At 46.8% G+C, this 22,899-nt stretch overlaps 1 protein-coding gene across 1 annotated transcript in view; it reads left to right on the forward strand.

The window, feature by feature from the left end:
- Nucleotides 1-22,899, forward strand: part of POLA2 (polymerase (DNA directed), alpha 2, accessory subunit) — a 43,809-nt gene that overhangs the window by 19,586 nt on the left and 1,324 nt on the right. Inside the window, exons 4-16 of the mRNA XM_011993598.1 lie at nt 1,360-1,466; nt 4,483-4,676; nt 5,940-6,028; nt 7,712-7,867; nt 8,390-8,452; nt 9,512-9,554; nt 13,710-13,834; nt 15,032-15,070; nt 15,803-15,876; nt 20,137-20,245; nt 20,543-20,649; nt 21,539-21,598; nt 21,862-21,988. Of these exons, the coding sequence (XP_011848988.1) occupies nt 1,360-1,466; nt 4,483-4,676; nt 5,940-6,028; nt 7,712-7,867; nt 8,390-8,452; nt 9,512-9,554; nt 13,710-13,834; nt 15,032-15,070; nt 15,803-15,876; nt 20,137-20,245; nt 20,543-20,649; nt 21,539-21,598; nt 21,862-21,988 (1,293 nt within the window). The remainder of the gene's footprint in view (nt 1-1,359; nt 1,467-4,482; nt 4,677-5,939; nt 6,029-7,711; nt 7,868-8,389; nt 8,453-9,511; nt 9,555-13,709; nt 13,835-15,031; nt 15,071-15,802; nt 15,877-20,136; nt 20,246-20,542; nt 20,650-21,538; nt 21,599-21,861; nt 21,989-22,899) is intronic.

The following is a 22,899-nucleotide window of genomic DNA, read 5'->3' on the forward strand; positions in this document are numbered from 1 at the left end:
AAAAATTAGCTGGGTGTGATGGCGGGCACCTGTAATCCCAGCTACTTGAGAGGCTGAGGCAGCAGAATCGCTTGAGCCCAGGAGGCAGAGGTTGTAGTGAGCTGAGATCTTGCCACTGTGCCCAAGCCTGGGTGACAGAGTGACTCCATCTCAAAAAAATATATAACAAAAAAACAGTGTGGGAAAATATTTATTATTAATATAGAGTGAAAAAATCAGCATATAAAATACTTAGGTTTATATTTAAACTAAGATTATGACTAATTTGTATATTTGTAATCTTAATATGCAAATTATCAGCCACCATGCCTGGCTTTTTTTTTTCTCCTCAGATGTGAGGTCTCGCTGTTGCCCAGGCTGGTGTTGAACTCGTGGGCTCAGGTGATCCTCCCACCTTGACCTCCCAGAGTGCTGGGACTACAGGCATGAGCCACCACCCCTGGCCTAGAAAAATATTAAAATACTATTAAGGAGTATTCAAAACTGGTTATTATATCAGGATGGTAGAATAAGGGATTTTTTTTTTTTAATCTATTTTCCATTGCAGCTGCCTAATGATGGTTTTGAATCTGTTCTCTGGCATTCTGTCCTTTAGTTGCTACCAGTTGACCACTCGGCAGTATAACTTCTTAAACTTGCAGCCAGGAGGAGCCCTAGGGCAAGGAAAGCTGCAGACTAGCTGGCTTTCTGGCTGCTATCCAGGCAAGGATTTTGTTTTCTCTATTACAGTTGATTATCCTAGACTTTAGGGAGCAATGGGTCTCTGGACTGTAGGTTTCAGCCTCCATTCTGGGCTTATCTTTGGATTCTTGTTGATGAGTCAAAGGGAAAAAAAAAAAAAGGAGTGACCATCAATGAGGTGTTTGCTGACTCTTCTAGTATGAGCTCAACCTTGTTATCTGTTATCTGCCGGGAGTCATTTCCTTTGAAAATGTGTGGTATACTTTACCAGAGTAAGTAGTAATGTCCCATTCCTTCTCAGGAAAATGTGTACACGTAGGTCAAAACTATGCATTGTAAAACTCAGATCTGTTTGAAAACAGAGAGGTGGGGAAAGAAAGTAAACATACGAAGGATTTGACAGGACAGATTACCAGCCTGGTGGTCCTTTCTGGAAAATGTTTGCTTTCTCGTAATTGTCTTCAAAATAGGGACAGTGTCCTGAATGTTGGTTACAGTTGTTGAAGATTTCTTTTTGAGATTATGCTTGGATGATGGGGCCTTAAGAAGAGAACCCACCCAGTCCTGTTTTGTGCCTTCGTTTGGACATGCTCTCCCTTTTCTTCCAAGGAACTATACACTTAATTAGTATTGGGTCTGGTAGGACTGAGATTTTGTTTTCCTTTTTATTTTCCCTAGGGTTCTCAGAAGCGAACTATCTCCACCCCAGAAACCCCCCTAACAAAAAGAAGTGTATCAACTCGTAGCCCCCATCAGCTCCTCTCACCATCAAGTTTCTCTCCAAGGTATGGATCATAATTCATTCAAGTGCCATAAAGCTGGCTTCCCCTCCCCTTTCTCTGGCTATCTGAGGAAGGCTAACAGCAGAGTTATTTATTAACTGTAGGTGGGCATGTGCATCTGCAGTGAATTGGCTTGAAAGCCTATTGCTCTCTGCCTTCCTTGCTTTCCCTTTCTTTGTGGAAAATTACTGGTTCTTACAGTAATTAAGGAAACTCACTTTCCACCCACTTTTCTAAGGCTCATTTCCTAGATCAGAAACTGATACCTTCTATTGAAAACAACCTGTCTATTCAGAAGTCTAAGAGTCTTAACAGGTCTTGTCAGTAGAGGCAAGTAGGTTTCCACCTGCTTCTGTTTGTGTTTTGTTGGGTTTCTTTTTCTTTCTTTTCATCTAAAGTTTTTTTGTTTTGTTTTGTTTTTAAAGAAAAGCACATATCTTTGTTCATAAGGTTTCGTAACCTGTTTATTGTTTCAAACTCAGGTTACAACTAGTTTCTGAGAGTTTTCTTGTCACTGTGAATCTGCACTGACTTAATTGGTATTTTGTCCCTCTGCCACCACTGCACATAAATCCACAAAGATCATATATAATTTTTTAAAATCCGTAAATGACACGTCTCATATTAGAGAATTCCATAGGCAAGTGCTCTGCTGAGTAGATGGGTTTTTAGGAGCTTCCACATCAAGATGAGGCTCAGGAGCAGTAGTATTAACCCTTTAGGGAAGCACCAACTGCCAGGAGTCATTACCTCTACTTTGGATCACTTCTAGATGAACCAGAGCTTAAGATTTTTCAACTCTGTCACTTTTTTTTTTTTTTTTTTTGAGACAATCTCACTTTGTCACCCAGGCTGGAGTGCAGTAGCACCATCTTGGCTCGCTGCAGCCTCTGCCTCCCCAGTTCAAGCGATTCTCCTGCCTCAGCTTCCCGAGTAGCTGGGTCTACAGGCGCCCGCCACCACGCCTGGCTAATTTTTGTATTTTTAGTAGAGACAGGGTTTCTTTCACCTGTTGGCCAGGCTGATCTTGCACTCCTAACCTCAGGTGATTCACCCGCCTCAGCCTCCCAAAGTGCTAGGATGTCAAGCATGAGCCACTGTGCCCAGACTTTTCAGCTCTGTCACTTTAGAAAGCTGGTGATAGAAGCTCTGCAGTCATTCAAGGTGAGTGGTTATTGGATTTTTTTTTCTTTTTTCTTTTGTTTTTTTTTAAGATAGGCTTTCACTCTGTTACCCAGGCTAGAGTGCAGTGGCACAATCATAGCTCACTGGCCTTCCAGGCTCAGGTGATCCTCCTACCTCAGCCGCCTGCGTAGCTGGGACTACAGGTGTATGCTACAAAGCCCAGCTAATTTTTGTAGACATGGGGTTTTACCATGTTGCTCAAGCTGGTGTCAAACTCCTGGCCTCAAGCAGTCTGCCCCCACCTTAGCCTCCCAAAGTACTGGGATTACAGGCATGAGCCAGTGTGCCTGGCGGTATTTGGATTTTGAAGGACAGTTTTTTTTTTTTTTTTTTTTTGAGACGGAGTCTCGCTCTGTCACCCAGGCTGGAGTGCAGTGGCGTGATCTCGGCTCACTGCAAGCTCCGCCTCCCGGGTTCATGCCATTCTCCTGCCTCAGCCTCTTGAGTAGCTGCTGTCTCTTATACACATCTAGATGTGTATAAGAGACAGCTGTTGCCCAGGCTGGTGTTGAGCTCTCCTGACCTTGTGATCCGCCCGCCTCGGCCTCCCAAAGTGCTGGGATTACAGGCGTGAGCCACCGTGCCCGGCCTGAAGGACAGTTTTACTTTAGGGTGGTCTACTGCTGCTCTGGGGAGTTCTCAGACTTTTTGGAAGAAAGCTTTCTAGGCTTAACAAGAGCATCTTTGCAACCGGGTATGTAGGGATGGCTCTTATGGACATGCCAGCACCATTGCAGGAGTTATATTCTCCAAATGTCAGTACAATGCTCTGAAACCTGTAGATCTGTTTACAGCTGTCCTCATGTGAGCATCTTGCTGCATTAAAGGGCCTGCTGTAATGGATGGCTCATGGAGCTTCCCAGGGAAGAGCTTGGAGAAGTTGGCAAAATGCTGCCTAGTCATTTTTTAATGCACACTAATAAAGCTGACAGCAGAAACTGGTTTTGTAATGTATGAAAGTAACTTCTAAATTATTCAGGTAGAGGTGGCACTGGAGATTGAGATAATTAATTGAGCTCATTTTCTGTAGCCTCTCTGTGAAAAGAAAGAATGATGGCATTAATTGCGATGGTGCCCCACATAAAACTGGTTCCTGCAGAGTTTCAGTGCATTAAACAAAGCCTGTTTTAAATAGAGCTCTGTACGGCGTGTTTACAACCAGAGAATTAGAAGACTTCACTGTTATCTAAGCAGATCGGCAATATCCATGTGTTCTTAGAGGTGTAATTTACCAGTCAGGGAGTGGAAACGTGAGAACTTGGCAGTTGAGCCTAGAAAAATGGGAATGTTTGCATATCACCAGACTGTTAATTCATTACTTCTCCACCTCTATAGACACGGGGGAAAGTTGATTAATTTTAACTTCATTTTATTGTTGTTTCTATCTTGAACCATATTGTGAGTTTTTATATATGCTCAGCAAATTTTGGCTTATCCACAGTTGCAGGCTCAGATGATGTTCCAATAAATGCTAAAAATCATAAGAAGAGAAAAATGGAACTTAAAGTTTGCCTTTTAATCAATTCAGAATCTGGGGGTTTTTTTGCCTTGCTTAGTTTTAATGCCAAGAGAACGACAACCTTTTAAAATACGTTTCTGTCTCTAAACTTCTTTAAAAATGTTTGGTATTCCTCAGCCTGGTATTCCTCAACCCTTCATTCCTGAAATTCCTTAAAGGTCTGGGTATGTCCAACCCCGTTAAACTGATTCGATTTATAAACTATGAGGCCACCTTCCTTTTCTCTAGTCCCCATTTCCAAAGATAACCTCATGTTATTCCTCTCTCCCTTTAGATATGAACACAGTAATATTAATCCTTTTTGCTTCCAATTAGTGCTACTCCCTCCCAGAAATACAACTCAAGAAGTAACCGAGGAGAAGTGGTTACCTCCTTCGGCTCAGCACAGGGAGTATCTTGGTCTGGGAGAGGAGGAGCTGGAAACATCAGCCTGAAGGTCTTGGGGTGTCCAGAGGTACTAACAGGGAGCTACAAATCCATGTTTCAGAAGCTCCCAGACATTCGAGAAGGTGATTGTTTTTCCCTTTGAAATTCTGGTGGATATAAAACCACCTGGAAGAGTCTAGAGTAACAAAGCTTCAGCTATGCTGGTAGAACAAGTTCCAAGGTTGCCTTTGAATATATGAGTTGGTAATGTCTTCATGGAATCCCTAGTAGTGGAGGGACACTGGCAATACTATCAGTGATTGCCCCAAGTTACTTCACTTGGCTAAAAAGCACATAACCATTCCCAGCAGCAAAAACTCGAACGATGTAAAGGAATTCAACTTAAAGATATTCATGGCTCCTTCCTTAGAAGCCTTCTTCGGCCGGGCGCAGTGGCTTAAGCCTGTAATCCCAGCACTTTGGGAGGCCGAGACAGGCGGATCACGAGGTCAGGAGATCGAGACCATCCTGGCTAACATGGTGAAACCCCGTCTCTACTAAAAAATACAAAAAACTAGCCGGGCGAGGTGGCGGGCGCCTGTAGTCCCAGCTACTCGGGAGGCTGAGGCAGGAGAATGACGTAAACCCGGGAGGCGGAGCTTGCAGTGAGCTGAGATCCAGCCACTGCACCCAGCCTGGGCGACAGAGCAAGACTCCGTCTCAAAAAAAAAAAAGAAGCCTTCTTCAGGTTAGCCTTGACTTGCCTAAAACCTCAATGAGGACTTGAGTAAAGGGCAGACTTGGGGATGGGGTGGGGTTCATGCCGATTCCCTGGAATTGTGCTGTGGGGTCTCCTGTGGCCAGATGGAAGGCCAGGTTCAGCAACCAAATATCGGAAAATTGGCAAGGGTTTTAGAAGATTTAAACTGGCCAGATGTCCAGGCACCCTTCCTGCCTCTACAAAATGACTGACTTTAAGCCGGGCGCAGTGGTTCAAGCCTGTAATCCCAGCACTTTGGGAGGCTGAGACGGGTGGATCACGAGGTCAGGAGATCGAGACCATCCTGGCTAACACGGTGAAATCCCGTTTCTACTAAAAAATACAAAAAACTAGCCAGGCGAGGTGGCGGGCTCCTGTAGTCCCAGCTACTCGGGAGGCTGAGGCAGGAGAATGGCGTGAACCCAGGAGGCAGAGCTTGCAGTGAACTGAGATCAGGCCACTGCACTCCAGCCCGGGTGACAGAGCGAGACTCCGTCTCAAAAAAAAAAAAAAATTAAAAAAAAATTAAAAAAATAAAAATAAAAAAAATGACTGACTTTAATATTTTACAATGTGCTGTATTTTCTCTTCTTGGCAAATGAAATGTCTTAACATAATATTTTTTTTTCCACTTCTGGGATTGCAGTTCTGACATGTAAGATAGAAGAACTTGGCAGCGAACTCAAGGAACATTATAAGATTGAAGCTTTCACTCCGTTGCTAGCCCCAGCACAGGTAAGAGTTGTTCTAATAGTTCTCACTAATTAATATTACATTTTTTAATCGATGACCAAGAGGCATCCTTCTTGCTTCCTTTTTCACTTCTTGTCTGTGTTCTAGTTTGAACATCTATCTTGGTTGAATTTGGGAAAATAGGCCCTTCTGAAGAAAGATTTGTAAGTGCTGTCTGGTTTTGTGGCCAGAGAGTGATTTTCTTCCCACTTGGATTAGAGTCTTGCACATAAGCAGAGACTGAAGGCCTTGTTTCCCTTGGTGGTGAGTCAGGTAGCTCCCTGGGGATTTCCCACAAGTAGAAGCATTCACATATCGAGATAAAAGGACAGCAGCGAGGGTGGGGTTTTCAGAATCTTGTTCTCTGGACAATGACTCACAGTCTCTCCCCTTGTTTGGTCTCTTGTTATAGACAAACTGCTGCCAATACTATCTTTATATCATAGTTTAATCTGGTATATATACCAGTACTTTCTCTCTAGAATGTTTTCTAATCTAAGAGGAAATATATTCTAGAAGTTTCTTTAAAGTACCTTTGTCAATGTTTACATTCAAAGAATGACCAGTTGGGGAAGTGATGCAGAACTGTGTCATAGAAGGAAGTGTTGGAGGACTTGGAAGGAAATAATTGAGGGAAGGCAGGGAAGCACAATCACTGGGAAAGATGAGACTTCCTCTCTTTTCTCCCAAGAGTGGGAACAGAACAGAGGAAGCCATAGGGACAGAGATTTTAGCTCAATTAATAAAGAACTTCCTGTTAGGAGGTTGTACAGTATGTGGCTAAGGATATGGCTCTAGAGCCAAATTTCTGGTCTCAAACCCAAGCTTCACCCACAGTTTGACCTTAACTAAATTATCTAACTTCTCTGTTGCTTGTTTTCCTCATCTGTAAAATGGGTACAATAATATCCACCTGATGGTTGTTGCAAGGATTAAATGAGTTAATATATATAAAATGCCTAAGAATACATTTTAGAATAGTGCATGGTATTTAGTAAGCTCAAGAAATGTTATCTATTATTAAGTAGTTATAGCTATCCAAAGATGCAGTGTGCTGCCCTGGGATGGTGAGGACCAGGTGGGGTGGGCATCCAGGGGCAAGTTCCCCTACACTAGAGATGCTCACACGGCCGGGCGCAGTGGCTCACGCCTGTAATCCCAGCACTTTGGGAGGCCGAGATGGGCAGATCACGAGGTCAGGAGATCGAGACCATCCTGGCTAACACGGTGAAACCCTGTCTCTACTAAAAAAAAAAAAAATACAAAAAACTAGCTGGGCGAGGTGGCGGCGCCTGTAGTCCCAGCTACTCGGGAGGCTGAGGCAGGAGAATGGCGGAACCCGGGAGGCGGAGCTTGCAATGAGCTGAGATCCGGCCACGGCACTCCAGCCTGGGCGACAGAGCGAGACTCCGTCAAAAAAAAAAAAAAAAAAAAAGAGATGCTCACACTTAGGCAGCCTCCTCGGAGGGCTCAAGTGCTGGGTTGGTGGGTGGACAAGATGCCCTTTCAGAGTTCTTCCATCCTGAGAGTCAGTGATGATGCTGTAGTCACCTCAGGGTCAAAGCAATGCCCTGCCAAAAAATGTATTTGTTGTTTGCAGTTTGTTTTGCTATTCATCCTATTGACTTCAGATTTTAAGCTCCTGCTCCAAAGACTCATTCTTATGCTGTGACCTTCCTTTGGTAGGAGCCTGTCACTCTGCTGGGCCAGATTGGCTGTGATAGCAACGGGAAACTGAACAACAAGTCAGTGATTCTCGAGGGAGACCGGGAACATTCCTCGGGTGCTCAAATCCCAGTGGATTTATCTGAGCTTAAGGAATATTCTCTGTTTCCCGGACAGGTGAGATTGGAGGAGTTCCACCAGGATGCAGGTGCACTCTTTACTCCTGAAGAGTACGTGCTGTGCCATGTGCAGCTGCTCCTTAGTTCCTGTCTCTGCTGCCATGGGGTGTGGGTGGAGCACATGCCCCAGAGCAGACACCACTGTTGGGATTTCCATTTCCCCCATGCTCTGACCGAGGCTTTGGGACCCAACTGCCCAGCCTCAAATCCTAACTCCCCACTCCACGAGGTGCATACCTGTGAGCAAGGTACTTGACCATCTAAACCACAGTGTCTTCACTCACAACATGGAAATAATAATTCTTACCTCATAGGATTGTTGTGAAAATTAGGTCACGTATGTACAGCATAATTATTATTACTAATGCAATGCCCTTAATTTGTTTTCTGCAAAAATGCCCTAAGTTTATGATTACAAATTAAAAGTAGTTGGACAATGCTTTTAACTGCCTCAAAATAATGTATTCCAGACCTCGTTGATCTCCACTGCTTAGCAATCCTGTTTGTTTTTGTCTTTCAGGTTGTAATTATGGAAGGAATCAACACCACTGGTAGGAAACTTGTTGCCACCAAACTCTATGAGGTACACAGCGTACCCCCACTTGCCTCTTGGTTTGCTTCAGGCAAAGTGTGTCTGGAAGCTGTCTGTTCTAGAAACTGGTCCTTTTTAGGAGCCCATTTATTTGTTAGTCAGTTCTCCATCTGTAAGTGGAAATCTACCCCTGGGCCAGGGGTCAGCAAACTCTGTAAAGGGCCAGACAGTAATTCTTTTAGACTTTGTAGCTACATGGTCTCTGTCACAATGACTCAACTCTGCCTTTGTCTACAAAAGCAGCCACAGGAAACTCTTAAACAGATGACTGTGGCTGTGTTCCAATAAAACTTTATTTAAATAGTGGGCTAGAGCCAGATTTGGCCCAGAGGCCATAAGCTTACCTATCCCTGCTCTAGGCAACAATCCTCCAGAGATTTTCATAGAATGCCAGGAAAAGTAGCAAGACACCCTCCCATTCTTGCCTAGAAGTACACTGATACTTTAGGTACCTGTTTTGCTCCCACTTGTCGCTGGGTGTTTTATGACAATTGAGTAGTGACCTCCCATTACCTGGGTTTCTTCGCCCTCTGAGCAGTATAGAAAAATGGCGGGTCCTGGCCGGGCGCGGTAACTCACACCTGTAATCCCAGCACTTTGGGAGGCCAAGGCGGGCGGATCACAAGGTCAGGAATTCGAGACCATCCTGGCTAACACAATGAAACCCCGTCTCTACTAAAAATATAAAAAATTAGCCAGGCGTGGCGGCGTGTGCCTGTAGTCCCAGCTACTCGGGAGGCTGAGGCAGGAGAATGGCATGAACCCGGGAGGCAGAGCTTACAGTGGGCCGAAATGGCGCCACTGCACTCCAGCCTGGGTGACAGAGCGAGACTCCATCTCAAAAAAAAAGAAAAGAAAAGAAAGAAAAGAAAAATGGCAGATCCCATCAGATCCAAGGAGCAAGACAGAGGCACATCCTTCCCCTGCCCTCGCTCCTCCCCACTGTCCTCCCATCACACCTGTACCACCCCCCAACCCGGTGCCCTCCCCTTTCCTTACCAAGGTGATGCCTGGCGCAAGACCTTACTTGAGCTTTTCACCTGTTTTTAGGGTGTGCCACTTCCATTTTATCAGCCCACTGAAGAGGATGGAGGTGAGTTTCAGTTCAAATATTGTTTTTGCAAACAGTGAGGGTGGTAGACATGAGTCCAGGAGTGCAGTTTCCCGAGCCCAAGAAAGCTGCAGAAGCTGCTGAAGAGCAATGTGACCAAGCGGTGAGGGTACCACCATCAGTGAGTTCGTAGGTTTTTTGTCACAAGACCCCTGATCTGAGCCCAGTGAGCATTGGTCGTGCTGTCACCTGAGTTCTGCCTACATAAAGCATGTTGTTTAAAGACTAATGTCTAACAGGTATTTTTGAAGGTTGCCTTGGAAAGGAAAAAGATGTACAATTTCAAGAAGAATTTCTTTACATGCAGTGTGGGCCAGATGCAGTGGCTCACACCTGTATTCCCAACACTTTGGGGGGCCAAGGTGGGAGGATCACCTGAGGCCAGGAGTTGGAGACTAGCCTGGGCAATATACGGAGACCCTGTCTCTACTAAAAATTATAAAATTTAGCTGGGCTGGTGGTGCATGCCTGTAGTCCTAGCTAATCAGAGGCTGAAACAGGAGAATTGCCTAAGCCCAGGAGTTCAAGGTTGCAGTGAGCTATGGTAACACCACTGCACTCCAGCCTGGGTGACAGAGCAAGACTGGCTCTTAAAAAAAAATTAAAATTAATTAATTTTTTAAAAATGTAATGTGGCATCCTGGATTGAATCCTTGAAGAGAAAGGGAACATCAGTGGAACAACTAGCAACGTCTGAGTAAAGCCAGGAATTTACTTTTTTATTTTTCTGGCTCTAACACTCAACCTCGAAAATCCAGGAATTTGGTTAACAGTGATATACCAGCATTAATGCCTTAATTTTGACAAATGTTCATGGTTACCTAACATGTTAAGATTGGGGGCCCTCTGGTGAAAGACACACAGGAACTCTGTACTATCTTTGTAACTTTTCTACAATTCTAAATTTGTTCTAAAGTGAAAACTTAAAAATAATTTCTTTTTTTCCTTTTTTTCTTTTTTTTTTTTTTTTTGAAATGGAGTCTCGCTCTGTCCCCCAGGCTGGAGTGCAGTGGCAAGATCTCGGCTCACTGCAAGCTCTGCCTCCTGGGTTCAAGCGATTCTCCTGCCTTAGCCTCCCAAGTAGCTGGGATTACAGGTATGTGCCACCACGCCTGGCTAATTTTGCATTTTTAGTAGAGATAGGGTTTCTCCATGTTGGTCAGGCTGGTCTCAAACTCCCAAACTCAGGTGATCTGCCCGCCTTGGCCTCCCAAAGTGCTGGGATTACAGGCATGAGTTACCACACCCAACTCTCAAGGCATGTTTGTAAGCACAGTGGAGCACTGTTCAGGATTAGCAACCAGATCACTGACACTAGCATGTTGTCAACACCCCATGCATGTAACAGTGGCCAGAGCCATTCTTGGAGATGACCTAGAATCAGAAGTGAAATTTAGGACTCTGTTATATTGCACATTTTATCAGAAAATACAAGTTTGGCCAGGCGTGGTGGCCTACGCTGGGGCAGGAGGATTGCTTGACCACAAGAGTTTGAGACCAGCCTGGGCAACATGGTAGAACCTCGTGTCTACAAAAAGTACAAAAAATTAGGCCGGGCGCGGTGGTTCACGCCTGTAATCTCACCACTTTGGGAGGCCGACGTGGGCGGATGACAAGGTCAGGAGACAGAGACCATTCTGGCCAACAAGCTGAAACCCCATCTCTACTAAAAATACAAAAATTAGCTGGGCATGGCAGCGTGTGCCTATAATCCCAGCTACTCAGGAGGCTGAGACAGGAGAATCACTTGAACCTGGGAGGTAGAGGTTACAGTGAGTGGAGATCGCCACTGAACTCCAGCCTGGCGACAGAGCTAGACTCTGTCTCAAAAAAAAAAAAAAAAAAAAAAAATCAGCTGGGTGTGGGCATGGTGGCATGTGCCTATAGTCCCAGCAACTCGGAAGGCTAAGGTGGGAGGATCACTCTCCTGAGTCCAGGAGGTCAAGGCTGCCTTGAGCCATGATCATACCACCACTGCACTCCAGCCTAGGAGTCAGAGTGAGACCCTATCTCAAAAAAGAAAAAAAAGAAAATACAAATTTATAGGGGCAAGGGTGGCATGCTGGTATTAGGTCAACTTCAGGTAATGAAATCAACCTGGCTGAGATACCAGGAGCCTGAGCTGTGTACCAGGGAAGCCTTTGGAAACAGTTTAACAGGTTGTTAATGAACTTTTGTATAAGGAATTAAACGAGGCACTCATGGAGATACAGAATAAGACATGGCCCTCGCCCTCCAGAGACTCACTGCTTACACTGGGGCTCACATCTCCTGTAGGCTTCTCAGAGCCAAACTTAACTTTGTCCCTACCCCACCACCACATGAAACCTACTCTTCCCCTCGAATGCTCTGTCAGTTCATGGTATTACTACTATGATAGACTCAACTATAGCCCCAGGAATCCCTGGAACCTGTGAACATTTTACCTTTTGTCATAAAGGAGACTTTGCCCGTGTGATTAAGTTAAGGCTGTTGAGATGGGGGAGTAGTCTGGATTATCCAGGTGGGCCCACTGTAATCACAAGGATCCTTATAAGAGGAATGGCAAGAGAATCAGAGTCAGAGCTTGGAAATGTTAGGCTGCTGTGATTTGAGGAAGCCAAAAGAAAAATTTTATTTCAAAATAGAGAAATCTTAGGCTTCTGGCTTTGCCGCTGAAGGTGGGGCCATGAACCAGGGAATGCAGGTGGCCTCTGGAAGCTGGGAAAGGCAAGGAAATGGATTCTTCTCTAAAACCTCCAGACAGGAGGAACTCAGCCCTGCCCACACCTTCAGTTTAGGATTTTTGACCTCTGGAACTGTAATATAATAAATTCGTAGGCTTTTTTTTGAGACAGAGTCTCACTGGAGTGCAGTGGGCATGAGCTGTGATCACAGCTCACTGCAGCCTCAACCTCCCGGGCTCAAGCAATCCTCCCACTTCAGCCTCCCAAGTGGCTAGGACTATAGGCTCAGGAGGTACGCACCACCCTGTCCAGCTAATTTTTGTATTTTTTGTGGAAACAGGGTTTCACCATGTTGCCCAGGTTGGTCTCAACCTCCTGAGCTGAAGGTATCCTCCCGCCTTAGCCTCTCAAAGTGCTGAAATTACAGGTGTTGAGCCGCCACACCCGGCCAAATTCATGTTGTCTTAAGGCACTAAGTTTGTGAAAACTTTTTATAGCAACAATAGGAAACTAACACAACAGCACGTTAAGGAGCCTGGGATCTTTGGATTTTGTTGTTGTGAGCCACAGAAACTGACTCAGACTAACAAGAAAGCAGGAGTTTATTAGGGGAGATCCAGGTAGCTCACAGACTGGACAAGTGGCTAGAAACCCAGGCTTGGAACCAGGATGAGAGCCCAGGAACTCTAGCATCCAGGTAGCAGGAATTCCCCAGCTGTCTCATCTGGGCACCTCGGCTGGAATAGGTTAGCTGTAATCTTCTTTCTCTCCTTGGATTGTTCACCTCAAGATTGCACACCCTGGGAGGAGAGTGTGAATGGCCTAAACTGGGTCATGTGCCTGCCCTTGGCTAGAGGAAGACAGAGCACCCGATTTACAGGCCCATGTAGACTGCCTTGTGGAGAGGAGGGCTGATTCTCCAAAAGGAAAGCAGCTGCTGTTGGGAAAAGGACAAAGCGTGATGGGTGGCCCCTGCACCCCGTCACCCGGGAGTCTCCCGTTCCAGTCTCCCGTTCCCCAGCCTGTCTTTCTGGGCTTTTCAGTACCCCATATTCTCCAGCCACACTGGACCACCAGACGTTTCCTAACACTGAGCACACTCAGGTCTCAGTGCTGTCCTGTACCCGGCCTTGCCCTTGATTCCCCAAAATTCTCAAACGTGTTAGCAAATTCCACCTTGGTAAATTCTTTACTGACTGCCACTTTCCTCAAATCTTTCATGTGCACTGCTTGTAAAGTTTCTAGTGCGTGTTCTAGGTATTTGTGTTCCTGCCTGTCTCTCTGTCTCTACCACCTAGTGGTGTGTTCTTAGAGGGTGGACATGAGGTCTTCCTTACCTTGGGTCCCCAGAGTTGCACACATAAAGGACTCATTGAGTTGAATCCTGTGGCATTTCCCCTAACTGTCCTTTCTCCTCCCACCATTCTAATACTAGTCCTCTTCTAATCAAGACCTACAACCTCTGTCTTAGACTTTGAGCAAAGCATGGTCCTGGTTGCCTGTGGGCCATACACCACGTCTGACAGCATCACGTATGACCCCCTGCTCGACCTGATTGCTGTCATCAACCATGACCGGCCAGATGTCTGCATCCTGGTAAGAGGCACCAGCGCGAAAGCTGAGGAGTCAGCCTTGGAAAATGACTTTAATGCAGTTCTAAATTTTTAGGAAGCATGTCAGTCCTTCCTTTTGGAAAATATCTTTTCATTCTTAATCTACGTCTTTGGAGAAGTATACATGATCTATGGGCCTTTGCTAGTTTTAAAAGCCCAACTTTGGCTGGGCGCAGTGACTCACGCCTGTAATCCTAACACTTTGGGAGGCCGAGGTGTGTGGATCACTTGAGAGCAGGAGTTCTAAGCCAGCCTGGCCAACATGGTGAAACCCCATCTCTACTAAAAATACAAAAAAAAAAATTAGCTGGGTGTGGTGACAGGCGCCTGTAATCCCAGCTACTTGGGAGGCTGAGGCAGGAGAATTGCTTGATCCTGGGAGGCAGAGGTTGCAGTGAGCTGAGATTGCACCACTGCCCTCCAGCCTGGGCAACAGAGTGAGACTCCATCTCAAAAAATAAAAGGTCAACTTTTTTTTCCCACCCTTTGTTGATTGTACAGTATTCTTACCTCTTTCTCATTACTCCAACTTCTGAACTAATCTCTTTTTAAAGCTCAAAATATTACTATTAGTATGGTGATCAATTTCCCTTGCTAGGTTTAGAAAGTCAAAAAAGCCCAGTGTGCTTTTTTTTTTTTTTTTTGAGACAGAGTCTCACTCTCACCTAGGCTGGAGTGTGGTGGCGCGATCTTGGCTCACTGCAGCCTCCACCTCCTGGGCTCAAGTGATCCTCCCCATCCTCCCTATCTCAATCTTCTGAATAGCTTGGACTACAGGCACACGCCACCTTGCCCAACTAATTTTTGTATTTTTTTGTAAAGAGAGGGTTTCACCATATTGCCCAGACTGGCCTTGAACTCCTGGGCTCAGGCAATCTGCCCACCTCGGCCTCCCAAAGTGCTAGGATTACAGGCGTAAGCCCAGTGTTATAGTGGGCATTAGTAATGGTTATGGGGCCCTGGGAGCCTCCCTCCATCCGGGGCACACGTGCTTCTGCCTGTGAAATTGGCTTGGCGCCCCCGCCAGCCCATCTGCTAGCTGTCCCCAGGCTCTCCAGGCAGCCTTGGAGGGACAGATGGGCCCTCGGCAGAGGACTTCCAGAAGAGGTGATCTGAAGTCGTTCACAGACACAGGTGATTCTGATTTGTTCTTTTGGTGTCTTTGTTTCTCCCCTCGCAGTTTGGCCCTTTCCTGGATGCTAAGCATGAGCAGGTGGAGGTAAGTGGGCTGGGGTGGGAAGGGGTCCTGGGTACTTGCGTTCAGTCAGGCTCTCACTTTTCTTTTCATTTTTTAATGTTTATCCCACTTTATCACACATCTATAACAAACACATTAATTCCTGTGGCTAATCAGAAATCATTTTAGCAGGGCACTTTATTAATAAAGATCTGGAATCCGAGAGCTTCCTTTCACCAGAATACAAGGCTGTCTGGAAGCTGGGGGAGGGACATGTAAATATATCAGTCCTAATGTTCCTTTGTTTGTGATGCCTGGTGCTAAGGCACAAGAGCACTAGCACAAATGCAGGTGTCTGGCAGTCACAGGCTGCCCTGTGAAAGAACCTATCCTGGCCAATACCCCGAGCTTATAACTCATCTTGCTGTCCTTTGTATAAAACACAAATGGTCCTTCCTGGGACATCTCCATGGCTGAGGTCTGGGACCTCTGATCCTTTGTCTCACAATACTTTACCTTCCACGGAAAATATTTCAAAGCACTCTTTCTTCCTTGTAGTCTCTCCCACACTGCATTCAAGAGAGTTAATTCCCACATCTCCCCTCCTGCCTTCAACTAGACTTAGCTCCTTAAGAAAAATACCCCATCTTTCTCATCTTTGCGTCTCCTTCAGCTCCCAGCCCAACAGCTGACATCTATGGGTCACCTAACAATGTTAAGTGAGTAAACACCAAACATCTGCTGTCTAAATTTATCTCCTTTCCTTTCTTGCAGAACTGTCTACTGACAAGTCCGTTTGAAGACATTTTCAAGCAGTGTCTACGTACAATTATTGAAGGCACAAGAAGGTCAGATTTCAAAATACTGGACAGAACCTTAAGCTTCCTAGGTTTCTCCAGAGCTTCCCATTAAGAAACTGAAACCATTTAAAAGTCATGGCAGCGCCAGGCTTAGTGGATCCACATCTGTAATCCCAGCACTTTGGGAGGCCGAGGCGGGCGCATCACCTGAGGTCAGGAGTTTGAGACCAGCCTGGCCAACATGGTAAAACCCTATCTGTACTAAAAATACAAAATTAGCCAGGCATGGTGGTGGGCACCTGTAATCCCAGCTACTGGGGAGGCTGAGGCAGGAGAATCACTTGAACCCAGGAGGCAGAGGTTACAGTGAGCCAAGATTGTGCCATTACACTCCAGCCTAGGCAAAAAGAGCAAAACTCCATCTCAAAAAAAAAAAAAAAAGCTGGGCCTGGTGGCTCACGTACTCTGGAAGGCCAAGGCGGGTGGATCACCTGAGGTCAGGAGTTCAAGACCAGCCTGACCAACATGGTGAAACCCCATCTCTACTAAAAATACAAAATGAGCTGGGCGTGGTGGCACATTCCTGTAATCCCAACTACTGGGGAGGCTGAGGCAGGCGAATCACTTGAACCCAGGAGGCAGAGATTGCCGTGAGCCGAGATCGTACCACTGCACTCCAGCCTGGGCAACAAAAACAAAACTCCTTTTCCAAAAAAAAAAAATCATGGCAGTTCCTATTCTTTTCTTCCTTTTGCACTACTGAGATCAGCTAGAACCCTTGACCTTCAAGTGCAAGTTAAGAGGCATCTCTGTAAAACACAAAGATAAACATACTTGAAAGGACAAGGCTGCATCGGCTTTCACTGTTTGGTTGCTCTTTCTCTTCTATACTTAGTTCCTTTTCTCCCTTTTGTATAAACTAATATTCCACGGGAATCTTCCCAGGATGGTTTTGAGAAGTGTTTGATGACTTACGCAGTGAAATCCTGTGAGACCCCACACATCTTGTTGTGTAAGTGATTGTTTTGGGTGAGCCCAATTTCCTCCCAAGTCAGTGCTTCCCCAGGGTGCGTGGGATGCCGCCAGTGGCTACAGCTGGTGGTGATAGACACTCTCGGTGAGGGTGGGGCCTTGAATCCTTGCCACAGACCAAACAGAAGGAACTGTGAGAGGTCACAGCAGAGATGAGAGAGCTGTGCAGTTCTCATTTGAAAGTCACTGTTCCAGGAAGAGGCTAAAGCCAGGAGTGGAAAGTTATTCAGAAATCTGACATCCTCCATTCCTGTCATTCCTGTCCCTTTCCCCCAGTGCCAGTGTTTGAAAGAAGCTGGTATAGGTGGTAGATCTCCTCACGAGATCTGCATGCCTGTAGCTGAGCTAATAAAATAGAAATGTTCCTGAGGCTAAGTGTTTAAAGACGAGTCTGTCACAAAGGTGGTTTTTAAAATAAGATGTCTAACCTTCCGCCTTTTAGCCATGAGAACTGATCCCAGAGTCAATAAGTTGTAACACTACCTTCTTGTACCGGCAGTGTGGGCCAGGATGGTAGATGGCACAGCTGGAATAAAGAACATCCCCCAACTCCCAGAATCAGAGACGTGGGTTGTGCCAGTGACAACCATGGCTGGTTCTGCCCTTTCCTCCCTCCCTCCCTCAAATGAAGGTGATGCAGGTGCCTTCCCTCTTCCCCAGATTTGCTGTGATCTTGGTCAAGTTCATCAGGCCTGGAGAGTGGTTAGAACTCCTCAGGAGATAGGCCCCAAAACACAGGAGCAGGGCTGTGTTCTCCTTTTGTCAGCCCTTGGGGACAGGCAGGGACTGTGTCGTAGTGCCCTAACACTGGCTGGGTGCTTTCAGTTTGAGGTTGGGTTCTGTTTTTGGTTCCTTACCCCATGTGGTATTGTCAGCAGTGATAGAAATAAAGCACAGATAAGGCATTGTTATACTGGGGATGAGAACCCAGCACCACCAGGCACTTTCATCTGTGGCCAGTGTGTGCCACGAGGCAGGGGGAGCTGCCCCACCCTTCTAGAAACAGTATATAAACAGTTCTTGGGCAGAGAATTTCTTTGTATTTCTGAGAGGTCAGAAATGCAGAGCATTAAGCTGAGTCATCATGTAAAAGCCAGAGCCAGGCTAAGCGCAGGGGCTCACGCCTGATCCCAGCACTTTGGGAGACTGAGGCAGACAGATCATGTGAGGTCAGGAGTTTGAGACCAACCTGGCCAATATGGCAAAACCCCATCTCTACTAAAGATACAAAAATTAGCCAGGCGTGGCGGTGGGTGCTTGTAGTCTCAGCTACTCGGGAGGCTGAGGCAGAATTGCTTGAACCCAGGAAGTGGAGGTTGCAGTGAGCCGAGATTGCACCACTGCACTCCAGCCTGGGTGACAGAGCAAGACTCCATCTCAAAAAAAAAAAGAGCCAGTGAGAAAGCACCTCAGAGGAAGCGAGCAGAGCCCGCGGTTCTCATCCTGTTTGCGGGAGCAGCTGGAGGACCCTCCCCCTGTGACGTATGAGGTTGTGCAATGCTGAGCATAGTTGGGATTTTTTTCTGATCCCTCCTTCTATAGCCGGTTTCTAACCATGAGCAGGAAGGCTATTTCTTCCTTAACTATTGCTCTTCCAAAGCCTGCTGAAACAGGGCAGTTTTGTCCCTTGAGAGCAGCCAGCTGCACCTCAGTTCATTGTGTTCATCACAGATGTCAAGCCCTTGAGATGTGGAGCACAGATTGTCCCATTCAAGTTACCCTGTGGCTTGTTTACCAGACCCTGGCACCCAAATGGTGGACTGGATCATCCTAGTGAGCTTTTCAGTGTCAAAGGGACAATAATGAATATGTAAACACCTTTGGTCTCAGGATTCTGATTTTCTGTTGTAGAAGTCTCAGTTCGCACTCTGAGAGGACACCACAGTGATAAGGGTGACAGCTGTCACCAGCACCTTTATCACATGTCAAAGTGTACGTATGCCTGAGAAGTCCACACATTTTAAGCAGGAGACGGAGATGGAAGTGAGAGCTATTGGTGGATTTTAAACATGCCCGCAAAGTAACACTTTATGCCTATTTGATTTATAAATGGCCCCTCTGCCAAGGTCAGCAAAGGGAACCAAGGAAACGGGACTTTCTTTCTCTTTTGTATGGCTGGGAAAAATAAATAGTTGGCCCCCAGAGTTACAACTTTCTTCTTCACTTGCATGTTGTAACCCTAGAGATTCTCCTGCTCCATCAAAGGAAACATCTGCTGTCATCTGTGCTTTTACTGTTGCTGTTAAATATTTCTTTCATTTTTGCAAGATAGCCTGCTGAGAAATAGAAACTCAAGGCATTACTTCCAGGTGTGAGAGGGGAGGGATGCGATGGCTCAGGGAGAGGCCGCTTGGGCTTTTCCGCCTCCCGCTGGAAATGTCTGTGTCTTGATTGTCCAGTAATTATGGCCCAGTGTTCAGTCAGTCAGAGGGTTTCAGCTGGATCTTCTAAATACGAAGGCAGGCCAGGCGTGGTGGCTGACGCGTGTAATCCCAATGCTTTGGGAGGCCAAGGTGGGTGGATCACTTGAGGCCAGGAGTTCGAGACCAGCTTGGCCAACCCTGTCTCTACTAAAAATACAAAATTAGCTGGGTGTGGTGGTGTGCACCTGTAGTTCCAGCTACTCGGGAGGCTGAGATACAGGTATCACTTGAACCCAGGAAATGTAGGTTGCAGTGAGCCCACATCATGCCACTGCAGTCTGGCCTGGGTGACAGAGTGAGGCTCTGTCTCAAAAAGAAAACAAAAAAACGGCAGTCTCAGGGTCTTTTTGGTATACTGCCTTCTCCCTAGGAAAGATGCCCCAGCTCCGTGCACTCTGCCAAGGTGTGGCAGGGACACTTTAATGCCTGCAAGCTACACTTGCTTAGAAGGTGTAATGAGTCCAAGCTGTGGTTTAAACTCTGGCTCTGAGGCTGTGATTTTTTATTCGCATCCTTATCTTTCTAGATTTTCTAGATCTCCATTTCTTTGCCCCTTTTTCTGCCAAACAATAGTCTCCATCCTCTTGGGAGAAAGCCACACAGAGCAACAAGAAAGTGTCCCAGGCAATCGGAGCCTGTCCAGATGGATGGGTGTGAAGTAGAACAAATTGTCCTTCACTCCCAGTGTCCCATGGGAAACAGCGTCTCTGTTCATAACAGAGTGCAATTCTGAGCTGCCTGCCTGGAAGCGGGCTCTGCCTCCAGCCCTGAGGCATCCTGCCTGTTGCGCAGCTGTTCTAACTCAACCGCACTCACTTTTCTCCCTCTTCTGTTTGTTCTTTTGCCATACTAGCTCCGGCTCCCACCTTGTCTTTGTCCCATCGTTGAGAGATGTGCACCATGAGCCTGTGTACCCCCAGCCACCTTTCAGCTACTCTGATCTGTCTCGAGAGGACAAAAAGGTAGCAGTACCCACTCCTTGACCAGCAGGCAGCCAGAATCCAGCATGCCTCCGTCACTGGCTCTGGCCCTGGCCCTGAAGGGGAGGGTGGAGAGGCCTCTTTAGAGCATGCGTACAGCCTGAATCTTTAACTCTTTTTTTTTTTTTTAAAACAAGCAAATGTGTCTATAAGTTTGATGTAGGTTGGTTTGGTCCCCTTTTCCGTGGTCTCCCCAGCCCTCAGACAACCCCCACTTTCATGGGAAGATGTTTCTAGCTTTGGCGTACAAATATTTGTTCCAATCTGTTCTCATTTTAGCAAGTACAGTTTGTGTCCGAGCCCTGCAGCCTGTCCATAAATGGAGTGATCTTTGGCCTGACGTCTACGGATCTGCTGTTCCACCTGGGGGCCGAGGAGATCAGTAGGTAAGAAGTATGTTCCAGGCCCCAAGCAAGATGACTGGCTTTCTGGTCCCAGCCCTTTCTGCAGCCAAGAAAATCAGGGGGCTGCTTGACAGTCTTGACCAGAGAGTCCTGAAAGCAGCAAGCTGTGCCCGACCCTCTGGCCATCTGAGTTTCTCTGTATCCAAGGGGAGGGGTTGGTTGGATGCATTAGTTTCTGTTACCACCTCTCTAAACTGCATTTGAGACCCCAAAGAACCACGTCCATTCTGTCTTTGCACTTAAAGGCATCGAAATTCATCTACATTTTCTTTTCTGCTCCTGTTTTTTTCATTTCCCAAATTTGTGACCTGAAAACAAATGTGGACATCCTGTTTGTGGAGGACAAACTGGGAATTTTCTCTGAAGGGCTTTCTTCATTACTAGTACAACATCCAGCTCTGCAGATAATCAGGCCCTGCCAAATTTGTTGAGTTGATGTTGGGCAGCTCCGTTCTGCCGTCATCCTTGATGGGAAGGGGCGTGTGAAGCGACTCTCGTGTGAAGCAAGACGGGTGTGGCTCCTTGGCTGAGGTTTGAGATCGAGTCAGCCTGGCTACACGCCCGCCTCACAATGGTGCCAACTTTGCATCCTCTTGCACAGCACGGTGCTGGCTAATGGCCCTCCTTGATCTTGATTACGAGGGATTCCTATGCTTTCCCTTCTCAACCCGGTGTCCTATGTCCCTCCTCATGTGGGGACAGACCAAGCTCCTTGTGGGTGGGTCTTTAAACTTCCCCAGATGCATCCTCCTCTTGTCACTGGGCCTTGGCCATTTAGCTTCTCTCTGGTTTATTAAATTCTCCGGTCCTCCCTGAAGAGAAATGGGCTGAAAAACAGGGTTCTGTGTTCGTGCTTTCTTTTCTTTCCCAGTTCTTCTGGAACTTCAGACAGATTCAGCCGAATACTCAAGCACATCCTGACCCAGAGAAGGTGAGCTTGCCGCTGGGACCCCTGACTGTGGAGAGAGTGCCTTGGGGTCATGAAGCTATGACAAGCATGACTATAAGAGCCTTCACCAGGCTACCAGCAGGGAACTTTACCCTGTGATGACAAGCCTGCATTCTGCCCCCACACACAGAGAAAAAGTCGGTCTGCGGACGCCAGCAGCTCGGAAGCCAGTACCTAGGGGGACTCTGTCTGAGAAGGGGGCCCCCCAGTCTGCTACTGCTGACCATTTCTCTCTGTCTCTGTAGCTACTACCCGCTCTACCCACCCCAAGAAGACATGGCCATTGACTATGAGATGTTCTATGTCTACGCACAGCTGCCTGTCACCCCAGATGTCCTTATCATCCCGTCAGAGCTGAGGTACTTCGTGAAGGTAGGTTTGAACTCTGCTTTTTCCCAGAAACACCAGAACCCAGTCTTTGACTTTCCCTTCTGGACCACCTGGCACTCACCCCTCGTGGGTCTGCTGAGGGGGATGGGGCCTCTAGCACCCTGCCCTGTGGCCTTGTTTCTGTGGGGAGGTGGTGGGACCAGAAAACAAACAACTCTGTCAGTAAAATGCTTGAGTAAACAGTGTCCCCTCCTCCCTCCCCAAGAGAACAGGAGCCCAGGTGACTAGGAAGGCCCTCAACTGAGGGCTTTTACCAGGCCACATCAAGGTGACCTGGGGAAGATTTCAGGGTACACTTGCCTGTCCTGGGCCTCCCAAATTCTGATACGACCTCCAAGTGGGCTCAGCTGGGAATACCTTGAAGAAGCTATCAGGTCATTCTGATCTCTGCCACCCTTCACCCTGCCTGCCTTGGAGTTAGGTCCCTTACAGGGAATCTGCCCAGACCAGTCCCACTCTTGCCAAACAAGAGCTAGTTCAACCTCAAGGGGTTAAAAAAGGAAAGAAAAAGTTTTTCACATGGGAAAGCAGTAAACAGCTAGATCAGGTTTGTCTCCAAGTTTGGGGGCTGATTATCATTCTGCCAAGTCACCTCATTCTTCTGTTTGAAATACTTAAAAGGAATTCAAAGCTTTCTAGTAACAAGTTAACATATGTGACGGAGGCTGGGTGCAGTGGTTGACAATTGTAATCCCAGCACTTTGGGAGGCCAAAGTGGATGGATCACCTGAGGTCAGGAGTCTGAGACCAGCCTGGCCAACATGGTAAAACCCCATCTCTACTACAAATACAAAAATTAGCCAGGCATGGTGGTGTGCGCCTGTAATCCCAGCTACCTGGGAGGCTGAGGCAGGAGAATCGCTGGAACCCAGGAGGTGGAGGCTGCAGTGAGC

Source organism: Mandrillus leucophaeus, unplaced genomic scaffold, assembly GCF_000951045.1.
Source record: "Mandrillus leucophaeus isolate KB7577 unplaced genomic scaffold, Mleu.le_1.0 Scaffold43, whole genome shotgun sequence".
Taxonomy (NCBI): Eukaryota; Metazoa; Chordata; class Mammalia; order Primates; family Cercopithecidae; genus Mandrillus; species Mandrillus leucophaeus.